Source organism: Pygoscelis adeliae, unplaced genomic scaffold, assembly GCF_000699105.1.
Source record: "Pygoscelis adeliae isolate BGI_AS28 unplaced genomic scaffold, ASM69910v1 Scaffold306, whole genome shotgun sequence".
NCBI lineage: Eukaryota > Metazoa > Chordata > Aves > Sphenisciformes > Spheniscidae > Pygoscelis > Pygoscelis adeliae.
Window position 1 is genome coordinate 1,849,295 of NW_008825072.1, and position 23,523 is coordinate 1,872,817.

Here is a 23,523-nt window from a genome sequence, read left to right on the forward strand (position 1 = left end):
AACCTTTTTAGCAGGGCCTGTTGCGACAGGACAAGGGGGAATGGCTTTAAACTAAAGGGGGGTAGATTTAGACTAGATATAAGGAAGAAACTTTTTACGCTGAGGGTGGTGAAACACTGGCACAGGTTGCCCAGAGAGGTGGTGGATGCCCCATCCCTGGAACCATTCAAGGTCAGGTTGGACGGGGCTCTGAGCAACCTGATCTAGTTGAAGATGTCCCTGCCCACAGCAGGGGGGTAGGACTAGATGACCTTTAGAGGTCGCTTCCAACCCAAACTATTCTATGATTCTATGATTCTATGATTGTTGACTTCCATTCAATAAAATTCAAAGACAAAACTGTTCATAGGAAGGATTGGGTTAATACTCGAATAAATCAACTCTGAAATGCCCACCTAGCATTAATGTCTAGGTCTGGGCAGCACATGGTATTCTCATAGGAAACCTAAGGGTGGAAGAACAAAGTCCGTTGGCTCTTTCAAAGCCCAGCTCAGATTTCATTTGATTTTTCAGTCGTATCCAGGAAAGATTTTTTCCTCCTTTTCCCATGCTGTAGGCATTGATCTGCCACTGCTGTCCAACAGACATTGTTTGTCATCTCCTCTGTCTTTTCTTCTAGGTTTACCGCACTGAATTCATTGCTAAATGGAGGAAGCTAAGGCTGGATGTGATTCTTTGTCCTGTGCTGGGGCCAGCCTTTAACCATGGCTACGCTGGGAAGCTATTTGGTAATCTCCATTGAGGTGTCTCTGGATGCACCCATGGCAGTGTTTGTGGGCAGAGCTGGAGCAAGATATTTTGGTCTCTTGGACATTCCCTAAACCATGTGCGGTGCTTGGTCTTCCCTCTGGGGAAGAAAGCAAAAGAGAGGTCCCCTCTGGGTGGGTCTTCTCACGCCCCCACTTCATTGGAGCTGCAGGTGTTTGGATTATTATGGGGCAGCAATTAGGGGCACATTTGTCCCAGTCATTCATGGGTGAGTTTCCCCTGCATTGTCTGCCCTGTAGAAAGCCCAAGAGCTACTCTTGCAGCCAAGAGTAAGGCTGTAAAGATAGTTGTCAGAGGGCTGGTAGACCTTAGTACAAGGCCAGGCTCTTCTGGATGTGGCCATCTTACATTTCCCAAGACTTTGCAAATAGCAGAAAGACTTGTTGCCTGTGACTTGCAGAAAAAGGCAATTTTTTATAGCTTCCAGCAAACAGTCAGGGTCCTCCATCTCTCTAGCAATGGCCCTTTGGGATCCAAAATCCCCAAGATGGTGTTACAGAGCTGGACATCTGGATTATCTTGAAAAGAGAGCTGGAATTTTTCTGTGGGGTATGGGAGACATAGATGCAGACTCTGAATCAGATCAAATACTCGTATCTGTCTCTCCCAGAGCAGATCTAACCTCCACCTAACTGACAGGTGAAGGCATGGGTGTCTCTCTGATCTCAGCAGCCATGTGGCCCTCAAACCTCTCCATCAAAAGTCTCTTTGAAAGCAGCACGTTTTTATGGTCTCTTCAGGTCCAGCAACTCCAGTCTACAATTCCTGCAACCCACATTATCATCCAAAAGTCATTGCTGGCCCAGCACATTAAATTTTGCCATTTTGCATGTTCTGTGTGATCTCTTCCAGCTGCGACCTCCTATACCAATTTATACAATGTCTTAAACTTCCCTGCTGGGGTGGTGCCGGTCAGCACGGTCACAAGAGCCGACGAAGAAGAACTGAAGCATTACCGAGGGCACTACGGAGACCCTTGGGATAAAAGGCTGAAAGAGGTCAGTGGGGAAAGAGCTTAGGTCTTACCAGAAGGTTATGACTGGCACGGTGACACCTCTGGCACATTGTCCCAAGGCTTGTCTACATCTCCTGATGAGAGTGGGAGCTTGTTTACTAATGCAGTTTGCATACATCATGTTACTACCCTGCATGTGGTGCAGCTAGGCTGGTGTACATCAGCCTGACAACTGTCCCCTTGCATGTCTTCCTTTGCCTTCCCTTCCTACAATGTCAAAAGACAGCATTCCAACTTGTGCCTCCCCAGGTGCTCTGGTGCTCTGACTCAGCACCATGCTTGATTTTGCAGGCTGTGGAAGGAGCCATGGGGCTGCCAGTGGCCGTCCAATGCGTGGCTCTGCCATGGCAGGAGGAGCTGTGCCTTCGCTTCATGAAGGAGGTGGAGACACTTGCCCACGGCATGAAGAGAAATGTGTGATTTCTGGGAATCTGCCTTCACTATGATGACTTTTCATTCCCTGCCCTTCACTCCAGCCACCTTCTACCTGATGCACAAAGCAAAGTAGATAGCAACCTGCAGACTCTGAACCACCGTTTCAATAAACTGGCAATAAATGCTGTTTAAAAATAGTCAGCAAAAATCTCATCTCTGTCCAAATCGTCCTTCTTCGTTAGAGTTAAATTGAGTAAAAAAAACAAAAGAAAGGAACGAGAGTTAATGGTGGACTAAAGGAGTCCAACAACTATAGTGTAACGACACCTGTTTCATTATATGAGACCGAAGAGCTGTTTACCCCAACATTTTACTTTCAACAGCGGGCAGGAGCAGATGTTTTGGGAGAGTATAACCTGCTAAGTGTAGGATTCCCTCGCTGGCTGTGCCATTGGTTGGCTAAGAGACTTTTTGGCAAAGATTTGCAGCCAGCCCATCATTTTTAATAGCTGCCAAGAAAGCTCTCCTTCATGAACTTTTTGGGCCCCTTCCTGAACTCGTTTACTCTCTTGATCTCCACACCATCTGGTGACAGTGGGCTCTGCAGTTTAATTGTGCAGTGGGTAGTGAAAAGCTTAATTTTCTTTGTTTAGACATAAGCTGTGAGAAATGGTAACTGGTCTGCCTTCACTCCTGTTCCTCATTGTTTCTTCCAGTTAAGCAATGGGAAAAGAAGGTTGGGGATTTTTTATTGCCTATAAGCACTTGAGGGAAAACTGAGTTTAAGCATTTCTGTGACTACGTGTAGACCATTTGCACTGTTCGGTGCTTCCAACCTCACTGTGACAATTGTGTACTGTTTCTCGACCTGTCCTTCACTCTCAAGGTGGAAGAAGAGGCTGGAAGGAAGGTGGGAGTGATGGAGGAGACCGAAATGCTTTGAATAAGCAAGTGTGCCTTGAAACAAGGCATCAACGTTAGCAATGATCCGTGCCTTCTCCAAGCCTGCATATCTCTCCAGGGACGGGGGCTGGAGGCAGTATTTCCCCAACAGGAGGAGAGAGCCACAGGGTCAAGGGGTGACACCGCTCTGGTTATTTATCTGTCTCCCTGGGGCCGCACAGGGATGCCGCAGTCATTCAGCAACCTCGCATGGTCACAAGCAGGTCCGAGTCACACAGTGAGTCCTGGCTTCTCAGCCTGACTCACCATCCTCTGTTCAGCACAGGGCAGAGAGAAGCTCCATGGCACAGCCCTGCTCCCAGGAGATGCCCTGCCTCTGCAGGACTGCTGCTGGGCGGCACCAGCCACAGAGCCCCAGCCTGATGGGATTCTGCCAAATGACCATGACTATCTCAGGCCAGGAGCAAAGGATTTTTAGCTGTCCTCTCATAGGGAAGATGGGACCTGACCATTAAACAGGTAACCTGCCCAGGTGTATTCCTGGCTAGATGTGAACATGCACAGACCTCGTTTTGCAAGGACACTGTCCTTTCCTCGTGTATCTTTGCAAGGCTGAATGAAGTGAAAGGGTCCTATTTCTAAAAGGAATTTATCCACACATACTTGCACTCTGCATTCCAGCTGTTCTTTGTGAGTGGCTCTGGAAGGGATTTACTGTTCCTCCCACTCTCCCCTCTCCTGCCATCAGCCAGTCATTAGATCTCAGGATCCTGCAGCATTAACTCCCAGGACCCAGCACCAAAAGGGAAGTTCTCCCTATGATCCAGCAGATACTGAAGTCCATGGGTGCTCTCAGCCCTGGTCTGCAGCTCAGCCAAAGCTCTCCTGACACTGAAGTGGATGAGGTGGAGAGATGTGCAGAAGAAGATGGATGAGCCATGGGGGAAACAAGATACAGGTTTGGACCAGATGTAGGGGTCTGTTCAGGAATTTAAAGAGTGGGTAAGTGCCTCAGCTTGGCAGAGAGCAAAGCACCTTCCTGAGTAAAATTCAGGGTCCTTCTCAAGAAGGTTGTCCATGATGTCAGTTGGCATTGCCGCATAAATGGGGGGGGAAAGTGGAGAGGGTGATGGTGAGAGCAGTTTGGTGAACTCAGGCGCCGAAACTCAAGGAGGGAGAGGCATTTAGTAGGGCATAGCTTTAGGTTAGACCTCCTCCGGGCTGGAGAGGTGATGTCAGCTCCTTCCCACACCCACCAGCACAGTGCTGCTGTGTTTCAAACCCCTCCGTGGCTCCTTCACTGTAAGCTGTTGGCTCAGGCTGTGCAGCCCTTGCAGACCTGCACTGTGTGTTTGCAGAGTGCTCGTCCAGCTGCCTGGTGCTGACCGAAGTCCAGGCTTTGGTCTGTCTCAGAGAATTAGGTAGAAATGCTGCTTGGGCCAAAAAGGCTTTGTTTCTAGTAGTTTCTCTCATCTCCAGCACAATACCCTGGCTGCAGTCTTTGGTTTGATCTTTCATTCTTCCTCCTGATTTTAATAAGAATTTTAATCTGCTCTCCTCAACACATATTTCATTCTGTGGCCAGATAAGTAACTGAGCAAGGTTGAAAGATTGAGTCATCAGACAATCCAGCTTTTTTATTTGGTTTTACTTTATCTTGTAGGGTTTTTTCTTTAGTTTGCAGGTTAGACTTTGTATAGTCACAACATCAGGAGCAAATAAAACTCTCCAGAAGAACTGATATCAGCAGAACATGAGTTGTTAGGACAGCTCAGTCGGACTCTTACAGTATCCAAAGCAAACAGAGCTCTCTGGTGTAACAGAAAATGGCAGAGGGCATTAGAGACATGAACGTCCCCAGGATCCCAGACATTCATTTCAAACAAGTTTCAAGGGAGGAGGTAGTTGAAGTAGCTAAAAGCAAATATTTAAAAAATAGGTGAAATGAAACACCTTGACATAGCAAGGCTCACCCTTGAAACACAAAAATGCAAGAATTAGGTTTGGTACACCTTTCAGTCTGAAACAGCTGTTAGCTGCACAAATTCTCATCTCTCCAAGCATGGTCTCAATCTGCTCTTTTCTTTTTTTTTCTTTTTTCTTTCTTCTAAGCCCCCCCCCCCCATTACTGTTCTCCTACTTGCACTCAAACCACCTGACTTCCCCCCTGCCCTGTTTGCCCATGGTGAGACCAGTGAAAAGCCCAACTTCCTGCTGTAAGCTTTGTGCCCAGACATGGAGCAGCTGGGAACATCTCAGTCCTTCACCATCAGGGTGCTGAAGTCTCTGCTGTCACTCGGTGGGGACAGATGTGTGCAAGACACCAGCCATGATGGAAGAAATAGGAATGCTCCTGGACTTCTGGTGAAGAACTAACAGCTCTCTGCAGCATCTTTGCTAATGGTGTCTCTGCCTTGCTGGAGAAGTTGTAAGTAGGATCCATACAACCCACTTGGCTATGGAAAGGCCCAAGGAAGGTAGTGCAATACCCACAAAAGCGGGAAAGATGTAGCGATGGTCAGGAGAGAAAGCAGCCCCTGCTGTCAGAGGTGTGAGGGTTGGTATGGGAGGTTTCTCTCCCCATCCTATTGCAGTCTGTTCAGGGAGAGCCAACAGGGTCCTGGCTGAGCAACGCGAAAAAGGGTTGATAGAAGCAAACCCTCACCTCTCAACTGAGGTTCTTGGTTGTTGAAAAGGTGCAGATTAAGTAGTGGCAAGTTTCTTACCAGCTGTTATGTTCTGTGAGTGTTGGTGGAGTTGGACTGGAATTGAGGAAAGTCTCATGCTTCCAATATTCCAGGCTGAAATGAGTCAGAAACTGGAGAGTTCCCAGAAAACATTTATTCAGCCCTCTGAGCCAGCTGGAACAACTTCTCCAGAGGGGACCAGCCCATTTCACTGTGATTTCAGCATTTTGTGAAATGTCTTTAAAATTCTTTCAGAGCAGTGTAGTTAACACACCTCGTTTTGTAAATTGTTTTGAAAAAGCGCATCAGAGTGTTTGGTTCCAAAAACATGAGCATGAGATACAACTGTCAGGATTTATTCTTTGTCATTTTAATCAAAATGGAGTCAAAGCTGACTTAAAAATAATTATTACCAATTTAGAGGGAAGACAGTTTAGTTATAGAAAATTTCTGTCAAAACCCAGCCTGCTTGAGAGCTGAAGGTGTTGGATGGAGTGTGATGGCAGTAAGTCAGAGCAGTTTTGCTTTTGCAAGCAAAGACGGTGCAGCTCTTGCTGGGGACAGGAGTGGACTGTCCGAGTTGGTCTGACTGCCTTTTTTCTGTGGTGGTCCAAAATGAAGGAGATGTCATGGATGTCACAATGAAATCCCAGACCAGCTGCTACGGGCTGACTCTTCTTGTGAAAAGGGTCTTGGCTTTCGTCTTAACTCCACTGGTAAGTTTGACCTTGGATCTGGATCAATTCAGGCGAGAAAAACATTGCAAAAATGTTGCACTTGGCCTTGGCTGTTTAGTGCGCACCAGTGCAATGTGGAGGAGTGAATGCTGACCTATGAGTCAGGCAAGTCTGTCTCCTCTGCTACGGACTTGAGATTTGACTTGGGACATCCCTTTGCTTCCCTGCCTCGGTTTCCCTGTGGGGACAGTGGTCTCTTTCTCAGCAGACTTTTCCCTCAGGCACCCCTTGCTCCCTTTTGCCTAGATGTGGGTCCACATAAAGCCACCCACTGTGACCCAGCCCATCCACCTCCGTGTAGTTGCTCCCCTCTGTGGCAGGGACTATTTTAATTTCATATGGCTCTTGGAGTGCCTCAGCAGGTCTACTTGGAGGGTGCAAAACAGGCTTGGATTTGTTGCACACTTGGAGTGTGCAAAACAGTCACTCCCCACTGCCTGTGTCCCTGCTGCAGGCTGTGGTAGGAGCCATGGGGCTGCCCGTGGCCATGCCGTGCGTGGCCTTGCAGTGGCAGGGGGGGGGATATCTCCGGTTCATGAAGGACCTCCGGTTCATGAAGGAGGTGGAGATGCTCGCACATTGATAGGGAAAGGGGCTTCCTCAGCAGCATCCGGCCACCTGGAAATGCAGCTGCGTCTGCTGATACAATCTGCCCTTTGAAATGCCAAGTCAGTCCGGACACAGATGGCTCTGTTTCCGTTAAACATTTGCCGAGCATCTAAAGGGCAGGATCAGAGCACAGGTCCTAGTGCGCAAGCGGATGGGGGAAGCCAATGCCCTGGCGCTTCCCAGCACAGGGTAAAAAACCTCCCACATCTGCTCAGCCCATCATAGAGGTTATGTTGCTGTCACATAGGCAAAGAGCCCACCTCTGCCTCGGGAAGCCCTTGCACGGATTCCCGCAGGCTGGGAGAGGGCTGGGTATTGCTGCGTGCTGACCCTGTTCACATGCGCCTTCCGGAGGCACCCGCTGCAGCCAGCACCATGGGGCAGGAGCGGTAAAAGCAGCACCCCGTGTCGCTGCTCTCGTAAAACCAGCAGTGCCTTAGCTGAGGAGGCATCCTCTGAGCAAGGGTGCCACTGAAAGGGAACACAGTAAAAGGCCAGCTTAATTTGTTACCATGTAGCTAACTGCTGGCAGCTCCAGACTGTTTCTTAGAGGACGCCAAAGCCAATTTTATTCAGAGTCCTTCATAAATTTCCCCAGTTAAGAACAAAGAGAAGAACATTCCCTGCTGACACAAACTGTTTCAGAAAGCAACAGTGAACTCTTATAACCTCTAAGAATGAACATGACAATGCATGAAAAATCAAGCATTAGAGGACTACCCAGCCCTAATGGGAGAAGGCTCTTCACCTTCCTTTCCATATCCAGTTCCACATTCTGTTGGAGCAGGATCAGGTTCCGGGCCTCTGGCCATCAAGTGCAACCCTGCAAAATTTTGTAATGCGCAATCTAGCTGCTCAAAAACCTTTTTCAAGGTGGGACTTGTAGGAGGACCCACCATCCGAAACCAGCAGAGAAGATCACAGACAGACCATAGCATTTGTTTTGGGGCTGATGTTGGCTGGGTTGTTGCCTTCAGTTCAGTGCATGGTTCTTGCGTGCTTGTAGTGAGAGGCATCTGTGCTGGAAAGACCTCAGATGCTAGCTGTCCCAATGTCTGTTGGAAATAGTTTGCTGCTGGCCTGCAACCCTGTGGGATTCTCCACTCCTAAGGCAATATCAGCGAGCTCTGTCATGGGGTGGAACAGCCTCTCCTTCTGGTGCATGCAGACATCATGGCAGTGCTGAGCCCTATCCCACAGGCCTCCTGAAACAGCCTCTGGCCACCATGGGAGCAGCATAGGCTAAGGGATTTGGTGAGCGAGTGGGTACCCCACAGCTGTGCATCCTCTCCTCATACCATTCCCAATCCCTGTGCAGGGAAGTCTTGTGATTTCAAGCTGTTTTTTCCCCTTCTCCCATTGTCCTCTCAGGCTACACAGGAAACAGGAGAGCAGCTATTTCCTTGCTTCTTTTGTTCAGCTGATCCCACAGCCCTTCCTCCCCAGTGGAGAACTTCCCGCAGTCCAGAAAGCCCCTATAAACCTGACACCCCAAGGTTCACTGGCCAAACTTCACCTTTTCCGTTTCCTGGTCAATCATTCTCCACTGCACGCTACACTGAAGACAGCTTTGCAGAGGTCAGCTTTGGACTTACTTACAAACTATTTGCTGACCCGAGGCAGTGGTGCTGGGAGGAGGGACAGGCCTGGGGAGGCAGGGAAGGTCTCCTGCTCCTGCCTTGCTTTTCTTTCTCACTCCATCCCCAGAGACCAGAAGGCCACGTTATGGTCCAGCAACAGCTGAGACAGCTCCTGCCAGAGAAGGAGGTGGATCCTTCTGCTGCCCTTGCCCTGCTCTGTGGCTCGGCGGCAGCTGTGGTGGTCTGGAAATGGCTGGGCAAAAGGCAGATCCAGAAGAAAATGGAAGAGGCTCGGAGGACCCGGGATGAGGGTGTGAAGAAAATGGCAAAGGCTGTCCAGCAGTTCAGGGAGCAGGTAACCTGTCCTTCTGGGGGGTCTGAGTCCCACCAGTGTGTCTGCTGATGTTGTTCTTCAGCTCCTCCTTCCAGTTCATGCCTCTGTAGCTTTTATAATGAGGAGCCCCGGGGAGATGTGCCAGTAGCCCTCAACAAGAGGAAAGGCTGCCTTGGGAGGAAGGGAGATCACTGCTCTCCTCAAGCTGGATGAGATGCTGTGGGAGTCTATAGCCAGGGAGATGTGAATTACTCCCTGGGAAGAGGTTTTGGACAACACAGGTGGTGAAGCACTGGACCTTCATTGATCCAATACCCAGTTCTTTTGGGATCTAGAAATGTCTCTTGCCGCTGGGTAGAAGCAAGAAAGCTTTTTCCTCTTCCTAACTCTAAATTTACACATCTGTCCACACCCCTATGTCTTTGTCTCTAAAACCTGGCTTCTGGATGGCTCTTGGAGAGTCTTCAAAAGAGTTTTCACTAGGGTTCCCAGCAAGTGAGACCTCCCAGCCCAGCAGGCTTCCCAGAAGATGCTCGGCCTAACTTAACACTAATGAAGCACAGGGCATTCAGTGTCCCCTGGGAGCAACCGGGACACAACATGGGGATGAATGAGGCAGGCACCAGTGGCCCTGAATTCCTACTGCAACACTGATTTCTAACCACCTTTCCTTCCTGCTCCATTAACTCCTGAGTAGGTACTGGTTAAATCAGCTCATGTTTACACAGGTAACGTGCCTGGGAATAAAGCATACCAGCTACAAGTGATACATATCTTTACAACCTTTTTTCTTAAATACATATATCTATAAGTGTGATATAAAACCTTAAAAAATGCTGGTGGCACTGAGAACTGCCAGTTTTCTTCACCTGAGTAGACCTTACCCACCTGTGAGTCCCTACTGATTTCTTTGCAGTTTGCTGGACTTCAGCTATTAGACGTTTGTCCTCAGACCAGGCTGACCCACACTGCCTGTACCCATTCTGATGGATGAAGGGCCAGCCTGAGACCTGTATGCAAGGACTTTGGTACCTTCTGCCCAGGCTGGTGCTTGCTCAGCTGAGATTACCTCTTGGTCAGTGGGTAAGCCCCACAGTGCCAGGAGGAAGGTCTCTGATGTGAGGCATTGCATTGTCCTCTGCTGCAGTGGATGGATGAAGCTCTTCTACACCTTCAGAGACAGATGAGTTCCTGTGTTTGCGTCACGTTCATGACATCCAAACTCATGATGAAACACTCAGCAGCTCAAGGTCTGAACCCCCACATGCAGGGTTCGCCTTTCCAGCAAGCTCTGTTGATAACGTTGGCAAAACTTGACACTTATCCCCTCTGAGCCAAAGGGTAACCGGAGCTGCTGTCCTGGCACCCCCTTCATCTTCCCCTTGCAGGTCTCCAGTGTCCAGAAGGATGCCATCCTGTCCCTGCCCCTGCTGGAACTCACTGGGAGACTGCAGGAAGGGTCTCTGTCCCCTAAGACTGTCCTCTACACCTACTTAGAGAAGGTAAGTGCCTGTCCGCAGTGTGATGGGCAAATCACTTACGTTCTCCATGCCATGGTGTGTGGGCTGGTGGCTGAGAAGACTTGTTGGAGTCTTATGACAAGTCTTTAATATAGCAGATATCAGGAGAAAGATATGAAAAGGGAGGGGTCTCCCTGTCTCCTGGGTCAGACCCATCGCTGGACAGTCCTTTGAGATGGCTTGAGCTGGGATGCTCTGGGGAGGGAGTTACCATTCATGCCAAGCCACTAGCCCTTGTGAAGATCCAGGTAGCTACTGAATGCAGCTGTGTAACAATGCTGTTCTTAACTAACACCTATTCCTCCACATGTCTGGCAAAGGCCCTGGAAGTGACCCAGCAGACAAACTGCTTGCGACATTTTATCCCAGAGTGTGAGGAGCAGCTCCAGGAAATACAACGGCAAAGGGAGAAAGGGCTGCTCTATGGCATCCCCGTCAGCATCAAGGATCACATTGGCCACAAGGTGCTTCCTTTTGTGCCCGTGAAGTGTCCCATTGTGAGCTGGGCCGGGTGGTGGTGGGACACAGAATGGGGAAGGGGCCCGATCCCTCCCTGCTTACACCACAGGAAGCCTGTCTGAGTCTGAGCCTGTGGCCCCACATCTCATTGCAGCTGCAACCCTGGCAGTTAGAAGCCTTCATCAGCAAAAAAACAAGGGGTGAATAGTTATACACCCAAATGATTTCTTCTCTGATACATGAGACAGCACAGGCTAGGCTACATGGTCGTTTGGGCCATAACTCAGAGGTTTGCAGTATCAGGGATAAGAACATGGCTCAGCTTCTAGAAAGTCATTAGTAGCAGGAACCGTTAACCTCGAATCCCTGTTGTGCTGTAGTCTGGCCACTGAGCCCCTTAGCAAAGAGCCTGTGCATGAGACACACCAGGGACCCCCTCACAGACAAGCCCTGATGAGGACTGACCACACACTCCTGAGCTGAATTTGTTAGGAATTCTCCTCCATGTTGACTTACCAACTCAGTTAAGAGGGCTCTAAGCCCAAAGCAAGCCCCAAACATCAAGACTAACTGAAAAAGGATCACACTGTGTTTGCCTGGGATGTATATTCCCTCCCTGAACATCCACTGGTGGCTTCACTTGGACAGCAGGACACTGGGTTTGATCCTGAGCTAGTGCACCTATGGAGTTGCATCTGGGTCAGGGGAGAGAAATAGCATGGAAAAGAGCAAGAACAGCTTCAGGAGAAGCCTTAACCCTGTAAGTGCTTGGCAGCCCTCTGCCAAGGATGAAAGGAGAGGGAGTCCTTGGCCCTTCATGCAAGGGCTTGCAAGGGAGTTGGTTAGTACACACCCGCCCACCCCCCCCCCAAAGGGGCCACCAGATCGTCCTTCCAAAACTGCAGGGGAACTGCGCTGACTGTGTCTGTTGTCACTTCTCTCTGCAGGGGCATCTGTCACCCTGTGGGCTTGTGCAATGCCTGGGCACTCTGGTGCAGGAAGACAGCGTCCTAGTCAAGGTTTTGAAGAGACAGGGGGCCATCCCATTTGCAATGACCAACGTGCCGCAATCCCTCTTCAAGTAACATACATCATTAGAAATCTTTCCTCTGCTTGTGCTTCTGAAGCTAAAACCCAGCGTGTAGGTCCTGGGACAGGCTCCTTCCTGTCTCCTGAGGTGTTGCCTGGACGAGTTCCCCTTCCATCACCTGCCAACAATCTCAGTTCAACTGAAAATAGCGTTCAGATAAGATTAAGAGGAAAAAAGCCTACCATGACATAAGAGAAATCAAGTGCACTTGTGCTTGGGAGGGAGAGCGGAGGCTTATGGGAATAAGCCATGTCCCGAGGGATTTATGGAATGGAAGGATGGGGTTGGCTATGCCACATAAGCTCACTGCAAGGTAGAGCCTACAAACTTAAGGCATTAGGCTGTTCCTGACAGCCCGCTTGCTGGTTTTCTTCTCCCCAGCTATGACTGCAGCAATCCCATCTTCGGCCAGACCTTGAACCCCTTCAACCACCAGAAGAGCCCCGGGGGCTCCTCAGGAGGGGAGGGAGCTCTGATCGCAGGGGGAGGCTCCATCTTGGGCATCGGCTCAGACATCGGTGGCAGCATCCGCCTGCCATCCAGCTTCTGCGGGCTGTGCGGGCTCAAACCCACGGCCGAAAGGCTCAGGTAGGTTCTGGGGTCTGCCCTTCCCACCCTGCAAGGAGCCTGCTAATTGTCAAACTCAGCAGAAGGGGCAAGGTACTCAGTGAGTACTTGGGGGGAAAAGAGAGGACAGTTTCTTAAAGGCTGGCTTGCTTTGCTCAAAACGTCTCCCAAGAGGCAGCATTGTTAGGTTTTGTGGGGAAATGGCCATGTTTTCATTGTAAGTCTGGCCTGGAGTTAAAAGGAAAAGCGGGCTAAAATGGTTAAATAATGCCAAAATGGAACATTTTTGGTTAAACCAAAAATAAGATTTGTTGGGGTTTAGGTTTTTTTTTTTTTCATTTTGACTAAAATTTTCTGTTTCACGTGACTCAAATCAAATACTTTTAATAATTTCCTTCTAGTTTGGGTCCTGAACTGAAGTCCCCACTATGCTATTCAAATGTTTTGGGACTATCTCACCATTACTGAAATGACAATATATTTCTCTTTCTTTTCCCACAGCCTGTCCGGAGTGAGTAGCCCAGTCAGTGGGATCCTGGCAGGTACATGAATTTTTAATTGCTTTTCTCTATATGCTGTGAACAGTCTTACGTCCTCCTCTAGGCCTGAGGAGACAACCAAGATCTGTTCAGAGTCCATCTGAAACATCCAACCTCATTGCCTGACCATCCCTTGCAGCCAACATGGCCATGCAGAGGGGTGGACCAGTGTTTGGCACACCCATTTGCTTAATGTGGACGTTTGCTCTTACCCCACTCCAGTTCCTTGCACGCTGGGGCCGATGGCGAGGGACGTGGACAGCCTGGCCCTGTGCATGAAGGCGCTGCTCTGCCAGGATATGTTCCAGCTGGACCCCACCGTGCCCCCCATCCCCTTCGATGAGGAGGTGAGTCCTTAAGTCAGCAAGCCACAGTTCTTTTGAGGGTGCTGCACACTCAATGTATGCATTCTTTAAGGGTCCAGTTATCTTTACAGTACTGGTTTCCAGTAACTTGTTAGCTCTCTTTGAGAGCACAGTTCAAAATTATTAGAAAAAAATAGGTTAATAAGTAGTTGTCCTTTCTGCCTTCTCAGTTGGCATGTGTTTTATCAGATTGAGAGACACCAGAAAAGCGTGGGGAGGAAGGCAACACCCGGAACAAAAAGCTGGAGATTTTTAGGGGAAGATGAGACAGGATTGGAAACTCCTGCAGCAAATCTCTTGACGGAGGACATTTCCTTTCCCTCTGCAGCAGAAGAATTTCAGTTTTTTCCCCCTCCATCCTTTATAGCAATGGTTGAATCTACTGGTCTTGAGTGGCCGTGCTCTATTTGAAGGGAGGGATGAAGAGGAGGCTGGAGAAAAAGGCGAGGGTAGACGTATAAGCAGCAAACCAGAAAATTAGTTACTCCCTAACATCTGGAGCTTTTATCCCCTTCTGCAGTGGGCTTCAGCATGGGGGCAGTCCTACCCCCAGCAGGGTTGGAAATGCTTAACTGGTGGCTCTTTGCTCCAGGTGTACTCCAGCTCTGCTCCCCTGCGGGTCGGGTACTACGACACAGACGGCTACTTCCCACTACCCCCTTGCATGCGGCGGGTGGTGTGGGAAACCAGGGGGGCTCTGCAGGCAGCCGGGCACCAGGTGAGCACAACCACCCCACGCTCTTCTCCCCAAGGTGTCCCCAGCTTTGCTCCTCGCTGCTGAAATCACCCTTCAGAGACCAGACATAGCCACCAAGCCCAGTAGTGGGATAAATGACCTACCAGAGGTACAGGATTAAGTTACTACAGCCATGTAACACAATGCAGGCACACGCCTACCCGGGGTAGCAGTGCATCTCGTGGGGAAACAGCACTAGCAATTAGCAAGCTTGTACCTCCAAGGGGCCAGGGGTATAACGAATCCATCTCACATCCATCGGCTGTGGTCCACACCAGACGGCAGCATCCATAAAGTGCTGCATTTGACTCCGGAAGGTTGCCCTGGCATTTTCTAGGTCTGTTGCTCCCCAGCAGGGCTCTGAGAGGTGTTTTTCCTCTTCCTTCCCAATGTCCATGGAGACTTCTGTCCTTCCTGGACCACTGAGGGAAGAGGACTGTGAGACATGGGATGGGAAACACCTTTCCCTCCCTGTGGAAACATGCTAGTGGTGCCCTTCATAGCAAAGTGAGTTCACGTCTGAGCAGGTGTCAATTCTGCTGGGACGGGTGGGAAACTGGTGCAGTTTCTGGCTCTGCCAGTCACTGCCTGGAGCAGGATGGAGGAGAAGAAAGCTCTGGAGAGATCTCAGAGCTGAGCCAAACGGCTGTCAGGAAGGAATAAACCCACGGGGAGATGCCTGGGCTGGTAAAGCATTGAACCGGGGCCTCCATTGGTGTGTGGAGCCCAGGGAGATGCTGCTCTGCCTTTGAAGTATATCCACAGTCAGACCTTGGAAATTATTCACATCCCTAGGCTGGCACATAATCTTGTGTTTTGGTGCAGCTGGTGCCCTTTTCTCCACCTCGGATCCACTATGTCATGACTGAACTGTTTCTGAAGACGTTTTTTGCTGATGGAGGCCGTGCTTGGTTGGACGTGTTGTAAGTAGGAGCCTTCTGGCAGCAGTGCTGTAAAACACCTCCATCCCCACACCCATGAGCACAACACACAGGCAAAACGAGCCCACCTCTCCCACCCCAAACAGGAGATACTCAGGTTTCTGAGAAAGGGCAAACAGCTTCTCTGGCATGATCCCCTCCTCTTGTCGTCTCTCAGCACAGGAGATATTGTAGATCCAAGCTTGAAATCACAGGTGAATTGCTGCAAGATCCCGAGTCTGGGGAAGAAGCTGCTGGCTCTGATTCTTAAACCTCTGGTAAGTCCCTGGCCTCAGGCTCAAAGCAGAGTGGTGTCAACAAGGGCTTGAGATGCTTGAAAGCATGATGGTACTGAGAGGCATTCTATTCTTTTTAAATAGAAACACTGGGATTTCAGGCCCAGGCACATGCTATCACTTTGGAAGGTCTTTTCTAGACCCTTGCTGGGATTTATCCAGTGCAAAGAGAAATGAGAGAAGGACTAGCCAAGAGCTGTAAAAGACTAATGCAGAGCCCACAGCAAGCAGTTCTTCAAATGCTAGACCTAGTGGTGCCCAGTTTCCTACAGGTTCCTGCGTTGGGATTACTGCACCAGGGGGACTCAAGTTCGAAGCTCTATCCCTGTGTTGGAGGCCTCCCAAAGATCACATCTTCATGGGGACTCCTGGTGATTAATAAGGGCTGGTCCTCACTGTAGCCCTTTCACCAGGTGAGCATCATTTGTAGGGCTTCTCTCCTCCATCCTCCATTTTCCTGCCTCTCTGTCCAGTTGGGCTGTTCTCAGCTGACAGGATCAAAAAGGTAGCAGCGAGTGGGAGGCAATCAAAGTGCTTGTAGAGGTCTTGTTTCTGTGAGATACCAAGCTAAAAAATCTGATTTAACAAAAATAATGAAAGGTGACTTGGTTCAAGTCAGTGCATTCCTCTGTGAGCAGGAAATATTGGGCTGTAAGAAACAAATTGGGAACCAACAACCAGAAGTTGGAAGCAAAGTTAAATCAGAACCATGAGGAGCATTTTTAATCATCATCATTCACCCCCAGTGCAGCATCCCCAGGGACGGAGGCAGGACGGGACCGGGGGTTTCCCAGGGTGGCACAAGTTACTGCACCCCCATGTCTTGTCCCTAACAGGAACCTCTCGCCTTTCCAGTTTCCCCGCCTGGCTGACTATCTGAGCGCCTTGGGTGGAATGAGGTAAGATGGCATCGTCCCCAGGCATGTCCATGAAAATGAACGGTACCTGCTCCTCTAAGCATCCATGGTGGGGGGACTGGATTCACAGCAGGCTCTGACCTGCTCTCTGCGGGGGCTGTCCCTCCACCCTGGACATGGCTTCGGCCTTTAGGAACACATCTCCCCAGTGTTGCACTGCCCCTAGTGTTATCCTGAAAGAACTGAGGGACTTGGATGGATAAGGTCATACAGGAAGCCTGTGGCAGAGATCAGTACTAAACCCAGGCTCGCAAGAGAAACCTTCTCTCTACCACTTCCAGACATTTGTTGCTTAATTGCTTGGCCAAATGCCAAAGGAGACTTTAGGCAAATTGTGAAAGATATATTGTTTTAAGTAATCGCTAAAATCACCAGGGCTTATCAACCTGGAGGATTGTTTAAGCAATTCCTCCTCCTCTTAAAGCTTAAAAATGTTGCTACAATTTCCACTTGCAGATCAGTGAAGGAGATGTGGAATCATCACCATCAAATAGAGGTACGTTTTGAGGGCTTTTCTCTCTGGCATCATGCTACAAGCTGAGGCTTTATGGCAAGTGCCAGGTCGGGAGGGTCATCAGTTAGGAAAGGGGTTGTGCACGGGAGTGCTGGGGAGGAGACAAGATGGAGGGAAAGGCACAAAAGAGAGATAGGAATGGGGTAGATGGGCTTTTGGGTCAACCCAGCCAGGACTTTATTGGTTGCCCACAGTGCTGATGCCCAAATGCCCACATTTGACGGTGCCAGCACAATGAAGGCTGTCCTGGGAGCGGGGACGGCTAAAGAGGGACTGACCTTTCCAATTCCTGGCCGCAGTCTGGCCAGGTGCTGTGGAGACAGACACTTACACGCTCCCCTGCCTCTTCCCTCGAGCACCACTGCCTGCTGCTGCCTCCTTGGCCATGCCAGAGCCTGGTGCATAACTTGGAGAAGCCGAGATGCTCCAGGCGTGGATGTAGCCTCCATGTCATCTCCCCCTCTCCTCCCCAAGGCATACCGCACCGAGTTCATTGCCCGGTGGAGGGAACTCCAGCTGGACGTTGTGCTGTGCCCTGTCCTGGGGCCTGCCTTCACCACGGGATACCCCGGGAAACTCCTCAGTAAGTGAGTCTGTGACCTTCCCAGGAGGGCAGAGGGCCGCAGTGGTTGACACTGGACAGAAACGTCTGTTACCGTGGAGCTTCACCGCTCACCTAAGCATTTTATGGGCATTAGGAAGGAAAAATAACTACCATAGAGCTATCTGAGCAGATGGAGACAGACACATGGATGAAGTGATCTGATGGCAGTTGTTTCTTGCAGTAGAACTTGGACCTGCAGATGACCAGCCCTGTGCAATCTCTCCTCCCAGCAGCGGCTGGTTCTCAGGGGCTTCAGTGAACACGTAATGTGTAAGTTTGAAGGAAGACAGGAGGCTGTGACTACCTGCATTCTCTCTTCTGCTTCTCTTAGCTGCCATCTCTTCCACGATGCTGTACAATGTCTTGAACTTCCCCGCTGGGGTTGTACCTGTCAGCATGGTGACAGAAGCTGATGAGGAAGAGCTAGAGCTTTACCAAGGATGGTGTGATGACCCCTGGGACCGGACGCTGAAACAGGTATGCAACATGGGAAGTGGTGGAGCAGAGACTGCTGATGGATGTTCAAGTCATAGTTTCACCAAAATCAGGGGCTCCTAAATGTCTCCATCAATATGGGCACAGTGCAAAAAAAATCACCTCTTCTTTATCTATCCCTTGCAAATCCCCTTTCTCCCAAGCCCCCAAAAACATGTCACTAAGCTTTGGGGGAACTGGGGGAGCACCCCCAGGCTGGATTATAGGCTGAAACCAGAAAGGAGCCATGCAGCAAGGCTTCTTTGAGTAGGTCCTTGTGACAGCCACAGCCCACAGCACTGCACTGCACTTTCCTCCTGCTCCGTGATGCTTTCACCAGGCCCAGGCTGTCAGCGGAGCATGGATCAGGAATGGGGATGCTGAAGTAAAAGGGATCTGGCTGCAAGACAGCTCAAAGCAGAGCTGTCTGGGGGGTGGGGGGGTCTTAAACATGCTGCCCAAGATTTGGCAACCATTTCTATCACGAGAATGTGCCCCAACGTGCTAACGCTGCTTGTGTGGCAGGGCTCAGCCTCCAACCTCCCCACTCTCTGGGACGAGCCACGTGCCTAAACCAAGTTTCCAAAAGCTGCTGGAGGTCTGAGCCCCCCAGGTAACCCCTCACCACTTGTGCCCCCGCTGCAGGCTGTGGCAGGAGCCGTGGGGCTGCCCGTGGCCGTGCAGTGTGTAGCCTTGCCGTGGCGGGAAGAGCTGTGCCTCCGGTTGATGAAGGAGGTGGAGACCCTCAGTCGTGAGAAGAGAGCGGCATAGCCTCCACGGTCCCACCCCCACAGGGCCAGAGGCGAGGCGAAAGGGACAGCGCTGCATGACTTCTCTTTTGCAATCGGCAGTGCAGAGATTACAGTGAGGAGGGGAGAAAGGAAAAGCCATTTCCCAAACCCCCTCCTTGCCAATAAGCACGGATCCTGTAAGGAACCAAGATGCCATGCAGAGGGCAGGACTGGCTTGAGCTGGGTTCAAATGATGATAAACCTATGAACTGCACCTTCCTGGAAGGATGGACGTGGATGGGGGTTCACGCTCATTTTCATCTATGCTGCCTCTTGCAGAAGCAGGGTGATGCCAAGAGAAAAGGATTACCAAAGCTCAATAGTATATTCTTGCTGGCACTGGAGTAACAACTATGGGCTGCCCTGTAAGGAATACAGCCATGTCTACCCTTCCCATCGCTGTATTTTGCTCACAAAAATAAAAATGTCACTATTAAGCAATTCTTATCATAAACTCCAGTAATCCTTCGCTGATGACTATGATTATATGAATGCACAGTTATTACTCAAAATCATACAAACACCTTCCCACTGGACATTAAATGGCATCTAGCATGGGAGCGTTCACACCTTCCCTCTCAACCACAGCTTTCCTGTCCGTGAGGGATGGCAACAGTCACTGGCCTTTCCACGGCACGAAGCTCTTTCCACCACCAGATCTCGAGCAACCCAAGCACATTTCTAACCTCACAGCAGGGACATTCTTAAGTACCTCTTATTTCGGGACATCAGGCTGCTCTTTCCGAAGGTAGGAGATAAGCAGAGACAGATGCAACTCGATTATGCAGATGGCGAGATCTGGGACAGAAAGGCTGAGATCCCCAGGTGGTTTTTGTTAACCCAAACCTGCTCATGTAGGATCAAAACAGTCAGACAGGAGGGAGAGAGCAGCATCCACATAGGGCTGTTCACCCTGTTCCGAGACGGATGGATAAATCGCTCCCTCTGATAAGATCTCTCTCTCTTTTCTAGATTAAACACCTCAGTCTCAAACAGATAAATATTCAGGAGACTCCACAGCAGGTCTTTCTCATTTATTCTCTATGTCTGCATTAAAAAGCAGACTTCCTTTGGGACATTTTAAAAAGAAAAATAAATATAAAGCAGTTTTGCTTTCCCTGGAAATTTTGGGGTATTTCCTGGTAGCCGACAGACATAGTCTGTTGCCCCTTCTACATCCGACGTAATTTGCAGAAATACATAGGTCCAAAGTTGGCTGTGAGGTGAGGCAGAACAAGCTCCCCCAGCCGGCAACCCAAGAAGAAGGAAAACGTGTCCTGGAAGAGCATCCGAAAGTAGCTCAAGTCCTCAACGTGGATACTAATGTTAAACTGGGTTTCCGCAATTTCTACCGCTCTCTCGATCACGTACTCATTCTGCAGCGGGGAGAGGGAGCATGTAGAATACACCACCTCTCCTCCCGGCTTGGTAGCGAGGATCCCAGCCCTGCAGGCAAGATGAACACACACACCGTCACGGGAAGAAGAGGACTGTGTGGGACACCAGCATTCCCACCCACCGAAATTGGGAAGCTAGCATGTAACTCGTAGGAGGTGAGAGACAAATCTCTTTGAATTCCACAGGCGCAGCAGTCTCACTGTGTCACTGCAACTTGAGGACTGTTTTAGACCAGGGCAGTATGGATCAAATAGATGCTTAAAATGGTAAAGTACTTAATATGGAGAGATGCTACTGGAGAGCAGCTGGAAGGAGTAATCCTGCACTCAGCCCCAAGGGAATGGGATAAGAGCATGTACAAGGGAAGAGGCTCTCGCAGTTCAAGCACTGCCATGGGACTCTAATCTGTTTCCTTATTGCCCCAGCTCACAGTCAGCCCATCCAGCCTTCCCAGCAAAATGAGGTGACAAAGCACCCCCATGTCCTCCCATGTGCCGGGAGATGTGGACACTCGGGAATCCTCCAGGGCTGACCACCAGGACCCGGGAGATCATCACACAGGACAACACTATACCCATCCTGTTCCTTAGAACCTCCTCCCTACCTCCTATAGCTACTGCCGGGGACAGGAAGGACATCTGATCTGACTGAGAACATTTGCAGCTTCTTACACTTACTGTGATTTGATGTGTTCAGCTATTGCCATTCCAGAAAACTACACATGGTTTCCACATTTCCCAGTCAGGGACACAAAGTAAGAAGAGGTTTCAGCGCTGGCCATGGAGAGCTGCTACCGTAACACAAATAGCGTCAAAACACAGCGTCGAGCTCACTCACATCAGCAGCTGCAGCTGCAGCATGGGCAACATCTGACGCTCCTTGGTTCGTCTTCTGTGGAAGATGTTGTTGTCGTCCTCCATGACAGAGTGCCTATCCGTCGTGCAGGGCACATCCACCAGCACCTGCAGCAGCAGAGGTCCTGCATCAGTCCTGGGCCCAGGTCAAGCTCAGCGAGTCTCCTAGTGCAACCTGGCCCTTGCCCGACTCCTCCACTCCTCAGTACCTTGCCTAACTGGTCCTGCCCGAGCACAGGTGTGCACCCACACTGAACTGTAACTCGTCTGGCTGCTTTTGCGTTTTGGGAATGTGTAAATAGACACAGAAATGGTGGATAACACCACGCTCTCACACGTGTCCTCATTTAACATTTCTACTCCACGTGTCTTCCTGGTAGGCGTTATTGCAGCGCCTACGGCTGCAACCACGCACGGCCAGAGCTCCTGCAGCGACGCCTCCTGGTGCAACAAACCCAGCTGCCGCGGCTGGACACGGCTGAGAAACAAGAATTACCTAATCTTCACATTTAACGCCTTCCAGGTGATGGATTAGAACAGGATTTTAAGGGGTATTACACAGGTAAATAAAGGTGCAACTCCGAATGCCCATACGCACCGGGTCCTGCAGGAAGGGTATAGCAGGAGGAAATATTACTCCATATGTGGCTTAGTCTTCCCTCTTTCTCTGCATTTAAGATTATGGAAAACTATACAATTGTACTGTAGGATAAGCTGCTGTCTTCCTCTGAAACAGGAGGAAAGTGAACTAGATGGGTTTACCTTCACCGGCTCCCAATCACCTACCTTATGGAAAGTGCCACCTTCCAGCTGCTCCCAGTCCCTTCCGTCGCAGGACGTGACACTCACAGTTTCCCTGATTTCTTTGGGAACGTAGCTATGGAGAATCTGGTGCAGCCTCTTTGTCCGGGAAATGGAGATGTCGTTGGCTGCCAGGTGCCCTGAGAGGACAGAACAGGCACACTGGGAATGTCACTCTTGCAAAAAGACAACCGATTCCCAACTCTTATAACCAGAAATGATTAACGGTCAGACATCAATGGGGACAGCACACTCGTGCAGCCCTGTTTTAAGCACGGGGACATGGAACACCCACCTCCACTTACCGCAAACCCCAGTCTGCAGCAGAGCCAGAGTCTTGCCACCTGGAGCCGCACAGAGGTCGAGGACAAAGTCATCCGGCTGCACGTTGAGCGCCAGGACGGGCAGGAGAGATGCTGCATCCATGAGATAATAGTCGAGGAGCCCCAGAATGTCCGGCCTGGAAATCACCAGTTTGCGTAAAAAAAGCAAAGGTGCAAGGGGAAAAGAAAACAGCAGTTGGAAGTGAGGATGGGGACGTACAGAAGCGGCGGCTGCTCACGCACGTGCAGCCCCCGAGGCTGGCAATGACAGCCGGCGGTCTGTCCCAGGGGATGTCTCACCGTGCAGGGCGAAAGCGCGTGATGTCGCCCCTGGGGAAGGTGTAACACTTGATGTTGGAGCTGATGGAGGCATGAAGCGGTGGTGACATCTCTGCCTGCGTCATTGTCTCTGCCTGCATCACTGTCCTGCCCTCGCCAGACCCCTCCTGGGACCTGCTTTCCCCTCTACCCACCTCCTCCGCAGCTGCACCCCGCTGCGATCGCTGCGCCTTTTTGGGGGCTTCAGAAACAAAATCAGTGGCATTCTGCAGCTCCAGCTCTTGGGTGACGTGGTCGACGGGAGAGAAGTTGTTGAGGAGGGCGCCGTACTTCTGCTCGCAGAGCAGGCCAGCGCGGACAGAGGGCCACAGGTCCTTCAGCTGCAGGCTGTAGCTCACATCGAAGTGGTGCAGGGCCAGCCGCGTGGGCGGGATGCGGGGGGCCGTGGCAGCCTTGGGGGAAAAAGATATCAGAGATGTCAAACGACAAAATACCTCGACATCCCAGTGCCCCCCCCAGCCTCAACGTTTTTCCAGGAGAATCCAGTGCTGGGTTCTGTGCTGCCAAAAGTCCCTGCACCTCCGACACCCATGGGCTGGTGGTCCCCTGGGGAGGGTTCAGGACCGGGAATGGCTGAATGAGGCTGGGGACACGGGGTGGGCACGCAAGCTGGGGAACAGCTGTGTACACAGTGGTGTAATGGGGGTGCAATGGGGGTGCAATGGGTGAGAGGGTGCTATAGGGCGCAGCGAGAGGTGCAAGGGGGTGAAATGAGAAGATGAGAGGGGTGCAATAGCAATGTAACCGGGGTAAAATGGGGAGGTAGAGGGGGTGCTAAGGGTGCAACGAGGCGTGGAACGGGGACAGAAGAGGCATAAGGAAGGCGGGATGGGGGAAAGAGGAGATAGGAAGGGGTGCAGTGGAGGCAAGAGGAGACAAGGCAGGGGGCAGTGGGGGAACGATCGAAAGAAGGTAAGAGGGGCTGCGAGGCGGGAAAGGGGGTGCAACGGGGTGCAGAAGGGCTAGCGGGGAGAAAAGCGGGGGTACAACGCAGTACAAGGGGGGAAA

At 50.6% G+C, this 23,523-nt stretch overlaps 3 protein-coding genes across 3 annotated transcripts in view; 2 read left to right on the forward strand and 1 right to left on the reverse strand.

Annotated features, from left to right (window-relative positions):
* The window catches only part of LOC103919120 (vitamin D3 hydroxylase-associated protein), a 14,306-nt gene extending 12,008 nt beyond the window's left edge, over window positions 1–2,298 (forward strand). The window contains exons 13-15 of the mRNA XM_009326578.1: window positions 620–728; window positions 1,621–1,766; window positions 2,075–2,298. Coding sequence (XP_009324853.1) covers window positions 620–728; window positions 1,621–1,766; window positions 2,075–2,203 — 384 coding nt within the window. The 3' untranslated portion in view covers window positions 2,204–2,298. The remainder of the gene's footprint in view (window positions 1–619; window positions 729–1,620; window positions 1,767–2,074) is intronic.
* A 6,521-nt stretch (window positions 2,299–8,819) lies between these two features.
* LOC103919121 (vitamin D3 hydroxylase-associated protein-like) lies at window positions 8,820–18,780 on the forward strand. Its single transcript, XM_009326579.1, has 15 exons — window positions 8,820–9,029; window positions 10,397–10,510; window positions 10,849–10,992; window positions 11,935–12,068; window positions 12,459–12,665; window positions 13,146–13,186; window positions 13,406–13,530; window positions 14,141–14,266; window positions 15,110–15,207; window positions 15,383–15,482; window positions 16,356–16,399; window positions 16,874–16,913; window positions 17,406–17,514; window positions 17,867–18,012; window positions 18,655–18,780. Exons 1-15 carry the CDS (start codon window positions 8,820–8,822, stop codon window positions 18,778–18,780), a joined length of 1,764 nt encoding a protein of 587 aa, XP_009324854.1.
* Window positions 18,781–19,819: 1,039 nt separating this feature from the next.
* Window positions 19,820–23,523, reverse strand: part of NSUN4 (NOP2/Sun domain family, member 4) — a 5,000-nt gene continuing 1,296 nt past the window's right edge. The window contains exons 2-6 of the mRNA XM_009326610.1: window positions 22,477–22,907; window positions 22,159–22,313; window positions 21,839–21,993; window positions 21,036–21,160; window positions 19,820–20,246 (exon numbers count right to left, since the gene is read on the reverse strand). Coding sequence (XP_009324885.1) covers window positions 19,973–20,246; window positions 21,036–21,160; window positions 21,839–21,993; window positions 22,159–22,313; window positions 22,477–22,907 — 1,140 coding nt within the window. The 3' untranslated portion in view covers window positions 19,820–19,972. The remainder of the gene's footprint in view (window positions 20,247–21,035; window positions 21,161–21,838; window positions 21,994–22,158; window positions 22,314–22,476; window positions 22,908–23,523) is intronic.